General features: G+C 65.5%; 1 protein-coding gene across 1 annotated transcript in view; it reads left to right on the forward strand.

Annotated features, from left to right (window-relative positions):
• Positions 1-17,197: 17,197 nt before the first annotated feature.
• The window catches only part of RBFOX3 (RNA binding fox-1 homolog 3), a 47,976-nt gene continuing 46,569 nt past the window's right edge, over positions 17,198-18,604 (forward strand). The window contains 1 exon segment of the mRNA XM_075904140.1: positions 17,198-17,791. Within this exon segment, the coding sequence (XP_075760255.1) occupies positions 17,690-17,791 (102 nt within the window). The 5' untranslated portion in view covers positions 17,198-17,689.

Below are 18,604 nucleotides of genomic sequence, written 5' to 3' on the forward strand. Positions count from 1 at the left end.
ATTTGGGGGACCCCCAACTCGCCGTCACATGCGCGTCTGAATCTGCCAAGGCAGCAGGGAGCCCGGTGAGCCCGGGAGACTAACCGATTTATTGGGGGGGTGACGTAGTGGGGGGTACCTTGCTGGTTGCTATGTTGGGCAGTGGGTTGTGAGTGACCTCCCCTGTCTGCAGCACGGCCCAGCAGGGCAGGGGGTGAGTCATTATGCAAAGAGGGTCTCTCAACCTGTCTGACCAGCTACCCCCCAGGGAGAGAAACAAAGGAAGGGGAATGCTACCCCTGGCTGGGGGGCAGGGCTGGAAAAGAGTTTGTTAGTCTCTGTCTGAGAAGCAGGGGAGAAGGAGCTAGGGAGGGGGCTGGGATTGTAGGGCCCAGCCACCCCCCATCTCAAGGGGGGGCACTGAGGCCTCCTAGCCCCAGTTCCTGGAACCAGATTCCATCTGTGCTGTGCTGTATCCTGGAGGAGCAATAAACTCCCTCTGTTCTACTGGCTGGCGGAGTCTGTTCATGCCGCTACGGGGGAGCAGGAGATGGGAAAACCCCAACGCGCCGTCACAGGGGGGTTCTCTGCTTCGGCTGCCTGGGGCTCCCGGGGAGGGATCGAGAGGCTTGTGTAAAAGAAACCCAAAGTGGCACGATCCTGGCTTGGATCCGGCTCCCCGAAGCGAAAGCCTGTGGGGAAGGGGCAGGCCGGGCCTCGCAGGGCCAGGGCCTGAGAGAAGAACCTTGCCCGGCTGCCATTGGGCTTGGCCAGCGGCGCCGCTCGCTCGTCACCGTCCCCAGCCCCAGGGCCGAGCGGGGGGCTGGGCCTGGCCCCCGACAGAGGGTGCGGAGTGAGTGCTGGGAGCGGTGGCTGCGCCGGTCCGTTGGCTGCTGGCAGGCGGCTGCCCCAGCTGGGAGCCAGGCCGCCCAGGGGCTCCGGCGCCATCTGGCATCGGTGGCAGGGCGCAGACTTGGCAGGCGCATGCTCCGTAGAAACCAGCCCCCCGTGGGCCAGAAATGAAGCCCTGCGGTTCCCCGTGCCCCTGCCGCCCCCGCTCTCCGCAGTGGGGGCTGCGCTCCACGGAGCACCTCGTCACTTGCTGTTTCCGAGCAACCCCACGCGTGGGTGTGTAAGCCACGCGCCGGCTGGGGCAGGGCTGTCCTGCTAGTAGCACCGGCACAGAGACCCAGGGTCTGCCCCGCAGCCTTAGCCGGGCGCCCGTCGGCCTTGAGCTCCTGCGGCAGAAGCTCCCGCGCTCAGTGGCAGAGGCTCCCGCATTCAGCAACAGAGGCTCCCGCGCTCAGCGGCAGTGGTTCCCGCGCTCAGCGGCAGAGGCTCCCGCACTCAGCAACAGAGGCTCCCGCGCTCAGCGGCAGTGGTTCCCGCGCTCAGCGGCAGAGGCTCCCGCACTCAGCAACAGAGGCTCCCGCGCTCAGCGGCAGTGGTTCCCGTGCTCAGCGGCAGAGGCTCCCACGCTCAGCAACAGAGGCTCCCGCGCTCAGCGGCAGTGGTTCCCGCGCTCAGCGGCAGAGGCTCCCGCGCTCAGCGGCAGAGGCTCCCGCGCTCAGCGGCAGTGGTTCCCGCGCTCAGCGGCAGAGGCTCCCGCGCTCAGCGGCAGAGACTCGCGCTCAGCGGCAGAGGCAGTGTTCCCCGCAAGCCGAGTTCCCTGGAAGCTGAGCACTTGGGCAGCCGCCCAGGAGATTCAGGCTCCGCCCAGCTGATCAGCAGAGCGCCCACAGCTGGCAGCAGGTGTGTCTGCTGGTGGTGCACATCTGCACACGCCTTGGTGCACTGAACACACTTTATTCTGCACGGTTGTGGGTCAGAGTGGTGGCCCACTGACCACAAGGGGGGGCTGCCCCTTCCTGAGCGTTGGTGGGCAACAGCTGGCCCTAACGATGCACCTGGCCATCAATCAGGAGGCGGGGCCAGGGAGACAAAAGGCCTGCCAAGGGGGCCAGCCAGGCCCTGGCTGCAGGAGGAGCCAGAAGCCTCCACTCTGCCCTTGCTGGAGGAGCAAGACACCGCCAAGGCCGCGCGCTGGCCTGCTGCTCCCAGATGGGCTGCGCTGCTGACCCACTGGAGCCCTGGGCCCGCCCGGAGCCAGGTACAGCCTCGGGGGCCGGGGAAAGCCGAGCTGGGCGGCGTTGCGGAGCGGATCCCCGCTGACCCAGCAGCAGGCTGGGATGCAGTGGGGTGGGTGGGCCTGCGTAGACTCCCCCCTTAGCTGTGCCTGAACTGCAGCCGCCCCCCATCGCGGCCATGCCCTGAACAGGGGCCTGGCTTTAGACTGCTGGTGGTTTGCCTGCGGCCGTACCCGGAGCCAGGGTTCAGCTCCGAATGGTTTATTGGCACCCCCCCACCCCCCCCCAGAGCCGCGGCCGGGCCTGTAACGGTTTATTGGTGTGTCCCCCCCCACCCCCCCCAGAGCCGCGGCCGGGCCTGTAACGGTTTATTGGTGTGTCCCCCCCCACCCCCCCCAGAGCCGCGGCCGGGCCTGTAACGGTTTATTGGTGTGTGTCCCCCCCACCCCCCCCCAGAGCCGCGGCCGGGCCTGTAACGGTTTATTGGTGTGTGTCCCCCCCACCCCCCCCCAGAGCCGCGGCTGGGCCTGTAACGGTTTATTGGTGTGTGTCCCCCCCACCCCCCCCCAGAGCCGCGGCCGGGCCTGTAACGGTTTATTGGTGTGTCCCCCCCCACCCCCCCCAGAGCCGCGGCCGGGCCTGTAACGGTTTATTGGTGTCCCCCCCACCCCCCCCGAGAGCCGCGGCCAGGCCTGTAACGGTTTATTGGTGTGTCCCCCCCCACCCCCCCCGAGAGCCGCAGCCAGGCCTGTAATGGTTTATTGGCGGCCCCCCCCCCCCCCCCGGAGCTGAGGCCGGGCCGTTGAATCGTCTCGTTGCTGCCGCCCTAGGCGATGGCTGGGCTCTGGACACTGGTTGCAGCTCGCCCGGGGAGAGGCCCCACGCACGGGCCCTCCGCCAGTGCTCATGTCCCCAGCTGCCAGCGTAATACGGTGGGGCCGAGTGGCCGCCCGCTGGCCCCAAGGGGGAGCCCCCCGTCCCCGCGGGCAGCCAGCTTACACGCACCTGGATGGAAAATGTTAGTGGGAACGTTGTGGGAGAGGCCCTGGTTCGATTCCACCTGTCGCCGTTACCGGGGGGGGGGGGGGCTCCCCCGGGATTTCGACTGGGGCATCTCCGGGGCGCCGCTGTCTCAGCTCGGGGAGTGTGGCCCCCGCCCGCTTAGTGGTGCGGTGTGCTGTCCACCAGAGCCACTTCCAGAGAGGCCACGGTTCTGGCAGGGGACAGACACCCTTCTTGTGGATTCGCTTCCCTGTGCAGACAGACTCCGAGGGCTTCTCTGAGAGCTCCTTTGGCAGGGGCAGGTGCAAAGCCAAATATCTCCGGGCTCCACCTTGCGTGGGTCTGAGCCGGTGTCTCAGCCAGTGGGGCGAGTCCCCTCCGGAGTACTCGGAGTCTGGGGGAACGTCCGCACAGCTGACGTGTGGAGAAAACGGATTTTCTTTTTATGGCACTTTTTTTATTTTTGTATTTTTTACACCCCAAAATTTCATCACCCACCTGGCTACTGTTAAGTTGTTTAAACAAATGTGTCGCAATGGTAGAAAAAAATTGTCTGAAAACTGGGGTCCATCACTTCTTAACTTCTGTGGAAAAGGGGTGCTGCGTAAAACCCCGTCTTGCGCCATCATGCGGTTCCCACTCCACGTCTTTCAGCCTGTGGCAGAGACCCGGCTGCTCCGTAGCATCTCTGTAGGCGCCTGTGTCTGGCTCCTGTCAGAGGGTCCCCCCGGCCCGAGCCAGCGCAGCCAAGGAAAGTCTCTGCAAACCCTTCGCTGGAAATGGGCTGCCATTTTCACTGCTTCCCACTACGCCGTCATGGGCTTCCCCTCCTGCCTGCCCCCTCCTGCTGCAGCTGCTGCCTTGGCCCCGGAGCTTTGCAGGCGCCTGCTCTCAACTCAGTCCACGAGCTCGCGCACGTCTCTGCTCCTGCCACGGGTGGGGGGCACGGACCCTGGGCTGAGACCTCGCTCAGGCAGGCTGAGGAGGGAGGGGCCAGCTGCAAAGGACGCAGCAACCGGAGGCTGGTACCTGGGCCGGCAGGAGTGGGTAGGACGGAGGCAGGAATGTGTCTGCGGGGGTCAGAGAAAGTTTCTGGGTGTGGTGCTGAGTCGGGGATCCCCCTTGTGGTGCTGAGTCGGGGATCCCCCTTGTGGTGCTGAGTCGGGGATCCCCCGACCCTGCACCCCCTTAGCAGTGAGAACAGACTCTGCCAGCCAGTAGAAGGGGGGGGGGGGTATTACTTCTCCGGGACACAGCCCAGCACAGACACGATGTGGTTACAGGAGTCTGGGCCAGGATGCCTCAGACCCCTTGGGTTAGGAGGTCCATTCCCACCCTTCCCCCCCAGACCCTCAGCCTTCACCCTAGGCTGTTTCCTTCATGGTTCCCAGCCAGCAAATGCCCCTCCCCTGAAACCTGGTGTTTGTCTCCCCCTCCCTCCCTTTCTCTCCCTGGGGAAGAGCCTTGTTACCGGCCAGGCTGGGCCTGGGTGTCTGGGCCATGCACACGTGGGGGAGTCGGTGGGAATCACAGCGCAGGGGGACCCGGGTCACAGAGCAGACACCCCCCCACTGCGCTGCACCGGGTACTTCCAGAGCTGTCTGGAGCAGGGCAGCGGCTCGCTGCGTCCCCTGGGAGGCATTGGGGGCGGGGGGTGGAGGCTGGCTCGCCGTGGTAGGGTGACACTGAGCCGGGAGAGGCAGAGATGCTGGATGGGGGCCAGAGCGACCTGGGCCGAAGGGCTCCACAGGGACAAGCGCCGAGTCCCGGCCTTGGGGCGGAAGAGCCCCGGCCGACTGGCTAAGCAGCCGTTGGGCAGAGGGACCCGGGGATGGCAGCAGATGGGACGCTGGAAACGAGTCCACAGGGCTCCCTGGTAGCCAAGCTGGCGAACGGCCCATGGGGCTGCGTTGGGAGCGTTGCCAGCAGATCGAGGGGAGCGATTGTTCCCCTTTATTCGGCTCTGAGGCCACAGCTGGAGTGTTCAGTTCTGGGCCCCCCACAGGAAGGGTGGGGGCGCATGGGAGGGGCCAGCGGGGGGGCGACCGAAACGATTCGGGGGCTGGAGCACACGACCCACGGGGAGCGGCTGAGGGATTGGGGCTTGTTCAGTCTGCAGAAGAGCAGAGTGGGGGGGGGTTGAGAGCAGTTACTGGCTGGCCCTGCCATGGGGGTAGGGGGCTGGACTCGATGACCTCGCGAGGTCCCTGCCAGTTCTAGGGTTCTACCTGAGGGGGCTTCCAAAGGGGTGGGGGGAGGCTGTTCTCAGGGGGGCAGGTGGCAGAACCAGGAGCAATGGGCTCAAGTTGCAGGGGGAGGTCTAGGCTGGACATTAGGAAAAACTCTCTTCCCGGGGGGAGCCCTGGGAGGGGTCCCGAGGGCGGGGGTGGAATCTCCAGCCCTAGAGGTGTTCCAGTCCCGGCTGGACACAGCCCTGGCCGGGCTGCTAGAGCTGGGCTGGTCCTGCTTCGGGCAGGGGGCTGGACTCGGTGGCTCCTGACATCTCTGCCCGCCCAGGGGCATCGTGCGCAACAGGGACACAGAATCCCGCTCTGCCCCACCCAGCGGCTTTGACAGGCCCCGTGGGTCCTCGGGGCATCTTGGAATGGGGGGCAGGGAGGGGACCAGAGAGCCTCCCGCCCCCTCCCCCAGCTGCCCGCTGCGGGTGCAAGCGCCATCCCCTCTGCAGCTCCCGGGCCTCCCACTGGCCCGGCTCGGTGATGGCCCCCGGACACCTCGGGGCGGCGCTGCAGCAGGTGGGTAGCTCGGCGGGAACAGGCCCCGCTCCCTCCAGCGTTTCCACAGAACGCAAGCCCCCAGAAGATGCTGCTGACATGGCAAAAGCAGCTTGGGTCGGCCGGACCCGCCACCCCCGCCAAGCAGCCCTGCCAGTGCCGTGGCTGGTGGAAAGAGCCGGGGCCGCAGCGCTTAATGCACACACAGCTGGTTTCCCATCCACGGTGCCATGTGTGTCTGTGGCCTCCCCGCAGGCTTCTGCCTAGACCCGGGCAGGCAACACTCCCCCCACCAGCCTCGCTCAACCTCCAGCCGGCCGAGCGCCGCCTCCGGGAGCGTGGAACTCAGTGTGTGGCCGTCCATGCAGAGCATGCACCCTGCCTGCTGGAGGGGAGCCCGGACCAGGCTTCCCCCAGGCCTCATGGAGCCTGCTCCCACGGGGATGCAGGAGGGGGTCCTAGCTCCATTCCCCACCCGGGCAGCGTGGGTTTGTCAGAACCCCACCGGAGAGCTCTGAGAGAGTCACGAGCCTGGTGGGCTGGGAGCAGTGGTGAACGTGGGCACCTAGACTTTAGCAAGGCAGTTGATGTGCTCTCGCATGACCCTCATCAATAAACTAGGCAAAAACAACCTAGCTAGGGCTACTGTACCCCCCAACAGCCTGGGGGGGTGTGCAGAACTGGCTGGAGAACTGTTCTCAGAGAGGTGTTAATGGTTCACAATCCTGCTGGAAGGGCAGAACAAGTGGGGTTCCAGGTCTGTTCAATATCTTCATCCGCTAGTTAGATATTGGCAGGAAGAGAACACTTATTAAGTTTGCAGATGATACCAAGCTACAAGGGGTTGCAACCAAGCTACGAGAGGTTGCTTTGGAGGATAGGTTGTGCCGTAGTGGGGGTATTGGGCTGCTTTCTATGCTGGCTCTGTGGTAACCCCACTGGCTGCCGCCGGTACCACAGCCCAGAAGGACAGGGAGTGAGACATTATCCAAAGAGGCCCCCTCAACCTGTCCGACCAGCTACCCCCCAAGGAGAGAAACAAAGGAAGGTGGATGCCGCCCGGGCTGGGGGGCAGGGCTGGAAGAGAGTTAGTTTCTGTCTGGGCTGGTGGAGTCTGTGCTATTTCGGGGGTGCAGGAGGCGGGGGACCCCCAACGCGCCGTCACACTGGTGTCAGGAGTGGGATGCACTGCACCCCGTGGATGGAGCTTCCAGCGGCGAGCGACAAGGTGCAGTAGAAGCAGGATCCCTGGAGCCAGGCGTGCTGGAGACAGAGCGAAGCGGTTCCTGGGAATCGTGGGGCGCTGCAGCACTAGACTGGTGAGTCTGCACCGAGGGGCCCAGCGGGCAGATGGCCTACGCCCGACTCTTGAAGGCAGAGCTGGTGGGGCTGTGCAGGGAGAGGGGCTTGCCTGTGCGGAAAGCAACCAAGGCCCAGCTGATTGCCCAGCTGGAAGAGAATGACCAGCCACAGGGCCAGGATCTTGTCCCCAGGGGAAGCAGCCAGACCTCCCCCCCCCTGAGAGTATGTCAGGCTCAGAGAGGAGGCAGAGCACTGGAGCCTGCTGGAGAGTTGGAACAGCTTCCCCCAGGAGGCCTGCAAGCCGTAGCCCATCTAGGGCAGGAGCCAGGCCAGCAGAGCTGCGGCAGCTGGAGGTCCAGCTGCGGATGAAGGAATTGGAAGTAGAGGACTGAGAGAAGCAGCGACAGCATGAGTTGACCATGGCAGAGCAGAGAACTGGCAGAGCCCCGGCTGCACCGAGTGCGGATGGGCCCCAGGGTCCCGGGACTGCCAGATGCTTGGAGAGGCTCGTGGTGGCCCAATTGAAGGACATGGGCGACATAGACGGGTTCCTCAGCTCCTTTGAGAGGGCCTGTGAACTGCAACGGGTCCCCCCAGCTGACTGGCTGCAGGAGCTCGTCCCCGGACTGAGCCAGGAAGCAGCCGGAGTGCTCAGTCAGCTGGTGGACCTACAGCCAGGGGATTACAACCGAGTCAAGGAGGCCCTGCTGTACAAGTTCGGGCTGACCCCCGAGATGTACAGGAAGAAGTTCTGGGGGGGTGCAGAAGGAGCCACGGGAGACCTATGTGGACCTGGCCTCCTGCCAGGCGCAACGCTGCCGCAAGTGGGTGTCTGGAGTCGGAGCCCAGACCGCAGAGGAGCTGCTCAAGCTGGTCATGATGGCTTGCTTCATTGAACTGCTCCCACCCAAACTGAGGCTGTGGCTCAAGGACCGGAGACCAGAGAACCCCCTAGGAGGCCGGGAGGCTGGCGGATGAGTTCATGGAGAGCCGGTCGGGGTGTGAACAGGAGTCCCGGAGAGAAAGGGAATCGCGCAGAGACCGGATCTCGGCTGAGCGACGGAGGGAGTCAGCTATGAGGCAAGCCCAAGGAACAGGTCGTCTATGCCCCAGAGAACCAACCAGGGCCGGGACAGAGACAGCCCAAAGCCTAACTTGCCAGCGCTGTGGGCAAAAAGGCCACAAGAGGGCTCAGTGCACCAGGTCCCAGGACCGGGGACTTTCCAGGGTTAACTGGCTGGGGCGGGAGGAAGGGCAGGCTGCCCCAGAGGCAGGGGCTGGCAGGCAAACCTCAGCTCAGAGAGAGGGGAAGGATGCTAAGTGCACCTCCCCTGGGAGGTCTGATTCTCAGGAGGCGGATTTCTCCGTGTACTGGGTGGGGGCAGGACGGCCCCTGCGGAGCGAGTGCCTCATACCCCTGGAGGTGGATGGTAGGAAGGTGACGGGCTTCTGGGACACGGGGGCGGAGGTGACTCTGGCCCGATCCGATATAGTGGCCCCGGAGCGGATACTACCCCACACGCAGCTGACCCTGAAGGGCATAGACAGGTCCCCGTTTAAGGTGCCTGTAGCCAGGGTGCATCTGAAATGGGGGGCCAAGGAAGTGGGGGTGCACCCGCACTTGCCCACCGAGGTGCTGATGGGGAATGACCTAGAGGAGTGGCCCCATGAATCCCAGCGGGCTCTAGTCACCACCCGGAGCCAGAGCCAATGAGGGGCTGGCATCCTGGATCTAGGGGAGGCCTCCTGACAGGGTCCTCGAGGTACCATCACGGTGGACACGGGGTCCAGCCAGGCTGGGACTCCGGACCTAGGCAAAGGTGGGGAGCGGGTCCCGATCCCTGTTTCAGCGGCTGAATTCCAGGCTGAGGTGCAGGCAGACCCCTCCTTGCAGAGGCTGAGGGACCAGGCTGGCCTCCGTGCAGCTCAGCCCCGGGGGAGAGGTGGCCAGGAGAGATTCCTGTGGGAGCAGGGGTCTCTGTTCCGGGAATGGCTTCCCCCCAGGAAGGCGAGGGCATGGGGGGTCCAGCGGCAGCTGGTCGTCCCCCGAAAGTATCGCCTCAAGCTGCTGTATTTGGCCCACGACGTCCCTGTTGGGGGCCACCGGGGGATCCGGAGCACCCGGCTGAGGCTGCTCCAACACTTCTAGTGGCTGGGGATATTTGCAGCCGTGCAGCGGTACTGCCGGTCCTGTGACTCCTGCCAGAGGGGCGGGAAGGCCCAAGACAGGAGGAAAGCGGCTTGGGGGTCCCTACTCCGTATGGAGGAGCCTCTGGGCTTGCTGAGAGAGTTATGGGAGGGGAAGTCCTCCCTGGATGGAGCATCGGGGGTGGAAGCCGCCCTGGCTGTCCAGAGAAGGCTCACTGGGCTCATGGCCCCGGCCCGAGAGACCCCGGCCAGAGATCAAGGCCAGCGGAAGGGTGGGTGTGACCCCCGAGGACAGGCCTGCGCCAGTTGCCCTGGAGCGGGGCGGCGAGTGGACAGAGGGAAGCCAGCTCATGTGGGGCCTCGCCGCGGCCGGCCCGAGTCAAGGGGAGCACCCATGTCCCCAGGGCGGGTTCCCACGCAGAGGACCCGAACTTCCCTAGGTCACGAGCGGAGTGACCCTGCTCAGTTCGCTCTCGGAGGGGGGAGAACTGTGACGTAGGGGGGGTACCTGGCTGGTTTCTATGCTGGCTCTGTGGTAACACCACTGGCTGCTGCCGGTACCACAGCCCAGAAGGACAGGGAGTGAGACATTATCCAAAGAGGGTCTCTCAACCTGTCTGACCAGCCACCCCCCATGGAGAGGAACAAAGGAAGGTGGATGCTGCCCTGGCTGGGGGGCAGGGCTGGAGGAGAGTTAGTTAGTTTCTGTCTGGGAGCATGGAGGAAGCAGCCTCAGCAACAGGCTGGGGGGTTTAGAAGCCGAGACCCCCTCCCCCATCTCAAGGGGGGCTGAGGCATCCTAGGCCTGCCCTGGAACCTGGTGACAGCTGGGCTGTATCCTGGGAGGCAATAAACCACCTCTAGTCTACTGGCTGGTGGACTCTGTGCCATTTTGGGGGTGCAGGAGACTGGGGAACCCAATGCACCGTCACAGCGACACGGCGCCGGGTGGGGCCATGTACGGGGCATAGGCGCAGCAGCGGGGCAGCCGGGGCCTGAGTACGTGGTGTCCCGCTGGCGTGTCCCAGGTGTGCGCGTGCGGCTCGGCCCAGGGGTCTGCCTTCCCCACCCAGGCCCTGCGGCTGCTGTGCTGCGAGCTGCTAGTGCAGCCGTGGGGGGGGGAGCAGGGAGCACTATACACTGCGGGGGGGGCGTGACCCCCGCCCAGCTGCCTCCGAATAGCCCAGAGCTGGGGGGAGCTACCTCCGAGAGCCAGACACGGGGTTACCTCTCACAGCCGGGACACTGGTCCTGAACGTCCCTGGTCTGGGGGAATTGAGTGTGACTAGTGGGAGGGTGTTCACTACCCTGTGGGGCAGTCACTGGTCCGTGGGTGGGCTGGGGGTGACCCTATGGCCTGCGTCTGTAGCACAGCCCAGCGGGGGGCGCCCTAGGGCCCTCCTGTCAGGTAGACCATGGCCCAGCCAGTTCTCACCTGGCGAGGGAAGGGGTCTGTACAAAGGGGGGGGCTACCAGGGGGATGTGTGTTCAGTGGTTTGGGGAAGGGGCAGTCTTGGCGGGAAAACATGAAGAGAAGAGACTGAGCTGAGTACTGGGGATTCGGGGGCCTCTGGACCCACCCCAAGGGGTCTGAGGCTGCCTCCCCCTCGTAGACTCCGGGCCGTGCCGTACCTCGCAGAATGTGACGTAGTGGGGGTAACTTGCTGGGGCTGTGGTGACCTCTGCTGTCTGTAGCAAGACCCAGCAGGGCAGGGGATGAGTCATTATGCAAAGGGGGCTAAGAACCTGTCTGACCAGCTACCCCCCAGGGAGAGGAACAAAGGAAGGGGGATGCCGCCCCGGGCTGTGGGTCAGGGCTGGAAGAGAGTTAGTTCCTGTCGGGGGATTATGGAGGAGACAGCCTAGGGAAGGGGGCTGGAATTTAGGGTCCCAGTATCCCCCATCTCAAGGGGGGCTGAGGCATCCTAGGCCTGCCCTGGAACCAGATTCCATCTGTGCTGGGCTGTATCCTGGAGAAGCAATAAACTCCCTCTGTTCTACTGGCTGGGGGAGTCCGTCCGTGCCACTACGGGGGTGCAGGAGTTGGGGGAACCCCAACGCGTCGTCACACAGAAGCACTAAGCCCTCCCTACTCCACTGGCGGGCGGAGTCTCATCTTGCAGCAGACGGGGTGCAGGGCCGGGGGGTACCCGACGCGCGGTCACAGTGGTGTCGGGCGGGATGTGCTGCACCCCAAGGGGGCGACACGGGAAGCACCGCTCGGCCAGGGAGGCCACGTCTGCACCCACCTCGCTAGCCCACAAAGGGCCACCTGCCCCGGGGCAGACGGGCGCGCCAGGCTCCGGTGCGTTAGCCACGAGGCAGACCTGTCCAAAGCATGGCCCTGTGGCAGGCTTCTCGCCCCGGCGCTGGGCCAGGACTCTGGGCATCCCGGTGAAACCAGCCTGCGCCACCGGCTGCCCCAGGAGGGCCTGTTGTGCCGAAGGGGGGGTTGTATTGGCTCCGTTCGCGTGTTGCATGGGATTTCTGCTGTCCTGTGCTCTCTAGTAACTGGGGGTATGTCTACACTACAGCACTAATTCGAACTAAGCTAATTCAAACTAACGCGTCTAGACCTAAAAACTAGTTGGAATTAGCATTTTGCCAATTCGAACTAGCATGTCCACACTGAGTGGACCCTGAACCGGGGTTAAGGCTGGCCGGAAGCAGTGCCGGCAGGGCATCAGATGAGGACTTAGAGCGTGGAGCTACTGTCTCAGGCTAGCCGAGGGCTGTGCTTAAAGGGACCCGACCCCCACCCCGGACAGACAGTTCTCAGGGTTCCCCACTTGCAAAGCAGTCCTGGCTCGGAGTGCCCTGAGTGCCCACACTGGGCACATCACAGCACTCGGCCATCAGCCCGGCTGCACTTGCCGCAGGCTGCCATCGGGGGGCTGCAGGAGAGCTTCCACCCCAAGAAGCCCGCAGAGCCAGCCCAGTCCTCCCCATCGGGGGCTCGTACCCCATTCCTCCCTCACCTCCTTCCACTTACCCCTCCCTAGCCCCCCTTCCTGATGTACAAAATAAAGGACACGTGTGTTCAAAAATAGAAACTCTCTTTATTGAACAAAACTGGGGGAGACTGGGAAAAGGAGGTGGGAGAGGGGAAGAGAGAGGCTGGGAGAGGGGAGGGCAACTAAAATGATGAGGGGTTTGGAGCAGGTCCCATATGAAGAGAGGCTAAAGAGACTGGGACTTCTCAGCTTAGAGAAGAGGAGACCGAGGGGGGATATGATAGAGGTCTATAAAAGCACGAGTGGGGTGGAGAGGGTGCATAAAGAACAGTTCTTCATTAGTTCCCATAATAGAAGGACTAGAGGACACCAAAGGGAAGGAATGGGTAGCAGGCTTCAAACTAATAACAAAGTTCTTCTTCACAAAGCAAATAGTCAACCTGTGGAACTCCTTGCTGCAGGAGGCTGTGAAGGCTAGAACTAGAACAGAGTTTAAAGAGAAGTGAGATCAATTCATGGAGGTTGGGTCCATGGAGTGGTATTAGCCGGGGGTAGGAATGGTGTCCCTGGCCTCTGTGGAAGGCTGGAGATGGATGGCATGAGACAAATGGCTTGGTCATTGTCTTCGGTCCATCCCCTCCAGGGTCCCTAGTGTTGGCCACTGTCGGCAGACAGGCTACTGGGCTAGATGGACCTTTGGTCTGACCCAGTACGGCCATTCTAAGCTCAGGGCTCAGGGTCAGGGGTCTCACTGGACCACCCTGATTTTCATGCAAACCTGCTCCTGGGTGGCCAGGCTGGCAGCTCTCCTGCCCTAGACGGCCACTTTCCTGTGCCTAGTGCGGAGGTCGTGGATGAGGTCCACGATGTCTGCACTAGACCAGGTGGGCGCCCGCCTCTTGCGGACCTGGGCAGGCTCCCGGGAGCCGCCAGCCTGGTCCTGGGAAGAGGGGGAGGGCTGGGTGGCAGCAGGTGGCTGGTTCGTGCTATGCCAGGTGCAGGGTCTGCTGGCTGGGTGCTGGCAGGCTTGCACCTGGCACGGGGACCGTAGCCAGACCGTGCCCCTTTAAGGGGGCCGGGGCCGGGAGGGGGGCAGACGAGTTTCCCTGGTGGTGCCCAGAGTGGCCACCAGGGCAAGCTGGGGAGGGCTAGCCTCCCACTAGTTCGAATTAAGGGGCTACACAGCCCTTAATTCAAACTAGTTAATTCGAACTAGGCGTTAGTCCTCGTAGAATGAGGTTTACCTAGTTCGAATTAAGCGCTCTGCTAGTTCTGTTAAGTTCCAACTAGCGGTTTGTATGTGTAGCGCCTAGTTCGAATTAACTTTGCTAACGGCTGTTAGTTCGAATTAACTTTGTAGTGTAGACATACCCTGGGTGTGTGCCTCAGTTTCCCTGGGCACTGCACGGGTGCCCGGCTGGGAGTTTTGGGTGAGGCTGCCCAGCCCAGCACAGACAATGGCGCAGGCTCTCTTTAAGCTGAACCTGCGTGGGGGAATCTTGGCAGGGTTAGATGCAGGGAGGGGCCCTGGCTCTGGGCCCCCCCCCCCCAAAGACAGGCTGCACTGGCTGCTCCTGGAACAAGTCTGGGCTACGCTGTGTCCCTGGGAACCAACAACCCTTCTGCTTTACCTGCCGCCGGGGAGGCCCGTCCGGCTGCCTGGCCCCGCACGTGGAACCCAGGCCAGGCCTCGCAGAAGCTAAACCCTCCCTGTTCTACGGCGGGCGGAGTCCCACCTTGCTGCTACGGGTGCAGGGCCGGGGGGTCCCCGACGCGCCGCCTCGCTGAGCTCCAGACCCGGCTCATGGGCTGGGCTGGCAGAGGGGCACGGCCCTGCCATGCTGGAGGCAGCAGTGCCTGGTACCCCAGCAAGGTGGGGAGCACTGCCCCGTCCCCCACAGGAGTGCAGCCCGGGCAGGGCTGGGGGCAGCGAGGCAGCAGTGCCTGGTACCCCAGCAAGGTGGGGAGCACAGCCCGGTCCCCCACAGGAGTGCAGCCCGGGCAGGGCTGGGGGCAGCGAGGCAGCAGGGCCGGGAGGGGAGCCCGGCCCTCTGGTCCAGCCAACGCCGGGGAGCGGTCCTGAGGGTGCCGGACCAGGGAGGTCCCACGTGTGCAGCTGGGAGGGGGGGACTCGAGCACCCTGAGACTGAGCCCTGCTCACCTGGCCGGGGTGGGCAGAGGGCCCTGGGGCCGGCGGCTCCTAGCCTCCTGGAGTCAGGTAATCCAGGCCTTGACCCTCCCGGGCCGCTCTGTCTTCCTGACTTGCCAGCTGGTCATGGTGCCTTTGCTTGGCAGGAGTCCCCTTCGCTCCCTCCCACTCGCCGCCGGATGAGAACATCTCTGAGTCCCTGCCAGCCTGGGCAGCAGGCAAGCCGGCCGTGCAGAGGGGAAGGGCTCTGCCCTGAGCCATCTGGCCCCGTCTCTCTGGCCTAGCCTGCCGCGTGCTGCTCCTCCAGCCCCCAGGCGGGGAGCACCAGGCCTTGCCCCCGTGGACTGAAGACGGGCCGAGTTCCTGACCCGCAGAGGCAGGGCGAGCAGGGGGGTGGATGCCCCAGAACGGCCAGCCTGGGAGGCAGGTCCCACTGCGCCTCCAGCCCTGTGTCTGGGGTGAGCAAGGCTCCGGCTCCAGGGCTCCAGGGGGACACCCGGCTCACACCTCCCGGCCACAGGTGGGCCTTAGGGTCCCGTCGTCACTCCCTCCCTCCCAGGCCCTGGGACAGGGGCCTTCAGCCCAGCCCAAGGCAGGGAGGGTGTGGGAGGCTGCGCTAGCGTCTCAGGCCGCCGGCCCCGCCAGGCTGCCTCTGGAACCCTGGTGCCCTTAGCTGGCAGAGCACCTGCAGGGAGGTGGAGCCGGGGGCAGGGGAGCAGGCAGAGGGGCGAGGCTGCTGGGGTGGGTTCCCCCCAAGTCTGGGTACGGGGGTGGGGGTAGCAGCTGTCCAGCCTGGGGACTGGGTTTCCTGCAGCCAGGGCCGTGTCAGCACCAGGGACAGAGGCACCTCCAGCGAGTGCTGCCCCAGGGGACCCCCCTCTGAGGCGGGCAGGGCGGGGCCGGCCTTAGCCATTCTCCGAAGCAGCCTGCCCCGGTCCCCGGCCTCGTGGCTCTGCATTCCTCCCCGGCCCTGGCGTGTCGGTGCTGCTGAGTACCGTCTCCGCCCGGGAGAGCCTGGGGAGGGCTGCGGATCGGGCCTCGCCTCCAGGCCCTGCAGCACAAAGCGGAGCCGCCGCACGTGCCCTGGGATGCTGCAGCCAGGGGGAGGGGCATGGCAAATCCCAGCCTTGGCACGGAGCTGCCCGCGTGCGGGGAGTGCCAGGGGGCCCGGCGTCGGCGGCCGCGGACAGACCCAAACCCGCGGGCGTCCGCGCAGCTGGGGTGGGAATGGACGCCAGCCCTGGCCCCGGGTCCCAAACCCGCCCCGGCGGCTCTGCCACTGGCTGTGAGCGGCGCTCGGCCCCGTGGGGCGGAAACGTGGCCGGACAGCACCAGGGCACTGACCCGCCCTGCGCCCGGGCACAGCTCCCGCTGGCGCGGCCCCTCCGCAGCACTTCGGAAGGGTGGTCCGGGCTGGGCCGTGGAGGGAAGGGATGGCAGCGGAGCTGGGGGGGGAGGACAAACACACCGGGAGGGTCGCGGGTCTGTGGGGCAGGAAGGACCAAAGTCCTTTGTGTGTCAGAGCCACAAGTCTGGGCCCGCTCACTGGGGCCGCCTGCCCCTGCACTCCTGGGAGTGATGCCCCTGCACATGGGCGCCGCGCACCACCTGGGCACCGGCGCCCGATTCGAGTCTGTGAGGATTCCGGCCGGGATGGGGCACTGGCGCCTTGTCCTAGGAATAGCAGGAGCTTCCGCTGCAGCCGCAGCGACCCCTGCTGGCCGACACGGCTCCTGGGCTCCTCGCACAGCCTACTGTGGGGACAAACAGCCCCCCTTGGCAGGCTCCTGGCTGGGAGAGCCCCGGGACGGAGAAGACGGTTCAAGGTGAGGCTCCCGGTGCACCTTGCACCAGGACTTGGGCCAGCCCTGCGGGAGGCGGGTCCTGTGCCAGGGCCCATGACATCAAAGCTGCAGGGACCTGGCCCCGTCTGGGGCCGGAGATTTATTTACACCCCTCTGGGCCGCGCCATCCCGCACTGGAGCGTAATGCGGTCACCGCAGCCCCTGCCAAACGGCGCTCCTGTCCAGAAGGGCTGGCCGGCTTCCCTGTGTGTGGGCGTGCGGCGCGTGTGTGTGTGCGCGTGTGTGTGCGCGTGTGTGCGCGTGTGTGCGCGTGTGTGCGCGTGTGTGCGTGTGTGTGCGCGCGCGTGTGTGCGTGCGTGTGTGTGTGTGCGCGCGCGTGTGTGTGTGTGTGTGCGTGTGTGTGTGCGCGCGCGTGTGTGTGTGTGCGTGTGTGTGTGTGTGTGTGCGCGCGCGTGTGTGCGCGCGCGTGTGTGTGTGCGCGCGCGTGTGTGTGTGCGCGCGCGTGTGTGTGTGCGCGCGCGTGTGTGTGTGCGTGTGTCTGTGTGCGCGCGCGTGTCTGTGTGCGCGCGCGTGTCTGTGTGCGCGCGCGTGTCTGTGTGCGCGCGCGTGTGTGTGTGTGTGTGCGTGTGTGTGTGCGCGCGCGTGTGTGTGTGCGCGCGCGTGTGTGTGTGCGCGCGCGTGTGTGTGCGCGCGCGCGTGTGTGTGTGTGTGCACGCGCACGAGTGGGGGCGAGGCAGAGCTGTGGCGGGGGCTCCGCGTGTGTGCCCAAGGGGGTCTCTCATGGGGTGGGGGGGATTTCCGGGCGCACAAAGCGGGTGCGAGGGCTCTGGGTTGCACGTGTTTTCTCGGCACAGGGCGGTGCTGGGGGTTCCTCTCCCCACGCCGGGCTGTGCGGCGGGTGAGGGAGGTTTCTCTTCCGGGGGCTGGCTGCGCTCGGTTTCCCAGCAGCAGCCTCCCCATGGCGTATGTGCCTGGATGACATCACCCCGGCTCCCGGTAAGATCCCGGAGTCGGTCTCGGGAAAGGAGGCCAGCTCCCCCTCCCGCCCCCGCTTCCCCAGCCGAGCCCGGAGCCGCCCCGCAGCGCTGGCGGCGGGGGAGGTGGGAGGGATCTGCGGCGCCGGAGCAGCGAAGTGCAGGGTCAGCTGTTCTCATGGCGTTATGGATTCTCTTGGTTTTATCCCTGCTCGGGCTGATGTCTGATTGCACAGGGGACTCCCCCTCCTGCTCCGCCTCCCGCCCCTCTCCGCGCGCTCCCTCGCCCCTCCCCTGCCCGCCCCGCCGGCTCCCCTCCTTCGCAGCACGCCCGTGCAGCGCCCGTGTCTAATGGCACCCCAGTGAGGAGCCGGCATTGTTCGCCCTGGGCAGAGCAGGGGGCACGGCCTCCCATGTAGCCTCTTGCAGCGCAGCGCCGGGGAGGGGAGGGGAGGGGCGGCGGCGCCCACAGTGGGCGAGAGAAAGGAAGGAAGAGGAGAAGCCGCGTGTCTGGAAGAGGAGGAAAGTGCCTGCCAGCGGCGACCTGTCCACACATGCTGTGCTCCATGGCTAACTCCGGCTGCCTCCTGCTCTCCAACTCAGGCATGCTCCCCCCCGCTCTGCCCTGCCCGCCCGCCTTCCTCTACCTCCAGCAGGTAAGTGCCCCCTTCGGGGGTGGCCGTCGTCTCGGCACTGGCCCCAGGGAGTCCCCGCTCTGTTCGCTGGCCGGGGGGGGGGGGGGGGGGGTGCTTCTCTAGCCTGCTGAGGTTTCTGCTCTGTGCCCGCCCAGGGGCTGAAGCGCCGCACAGGGTGAAATGCAGAGTCCCGTCCGCAGCTTCTGCACGGAGTCCACACGGAGGAGAAATCCTCCCATGCAACTCTTGGCGAGGCATAGCTCCAGGGGTGCTGGCCTGCGGGGAGCAGGGGGAGGGCTACGCACGTGGGAGCAAGCCGTCGCTCAGGGCGTTTCTAATGCTCATCCCCACGCACGCAGAGGTCCGGTTCCTTCAGGGAGCCCCAGGAATTTGGGCAGCTCCGGTGCCGTCTCAGCGCTGGCGAATTCCCTGCCGCAGGAGTCCAGCTCCTGAGAGTCCCTGGGATTCCCGGGGCCTCGGCTCTGCTCTCGGCCTGTTGGTCGGAGCCGCGGGTCCCCCTGCCGATTCCCGGGGAGAGGCTGCTCCGGAGGAAGCGTTTTCTTCCACAGCCCGGTCTCCCAAACCCGCCAGCGCCTCTCGGGGGCCGGGGCGCCGTGCGCTGGGCTTGAGCCCTTGGCGGGGGGCCGGGGCGCCGTGCGCTGGGCTTGAGCCCTTGGCGGGGGGCGGGGCGCCGTGCGCTGGGCTTGAGCCCTTGGCGGGGGCCGGGGGGGCGCCGTGCGCTGGGCTTGAGCCCTTGGCGGGGGCCGGGGGGGCGCCGTGCGCTGGGCTTGAGCCCTTGGCGGGGGCCGGGGGGGCGCCGTGCGCTGGGCTTGA

This window comes from Pelodiscus sinensis, chromosome 20 (genome assembly GCF_049634645.1).
Source record: "Pelodiscus sinensis isolate JC-2024 chromosome 20, ASM4963464v1, whole genome shotgun sequence".
Classification (NCBI taxonomy): Eukaryota; Metazoa; Chordata; order Testudines; family Trionychidae; genus Pelodiscus; species Pelodiscus sinensis.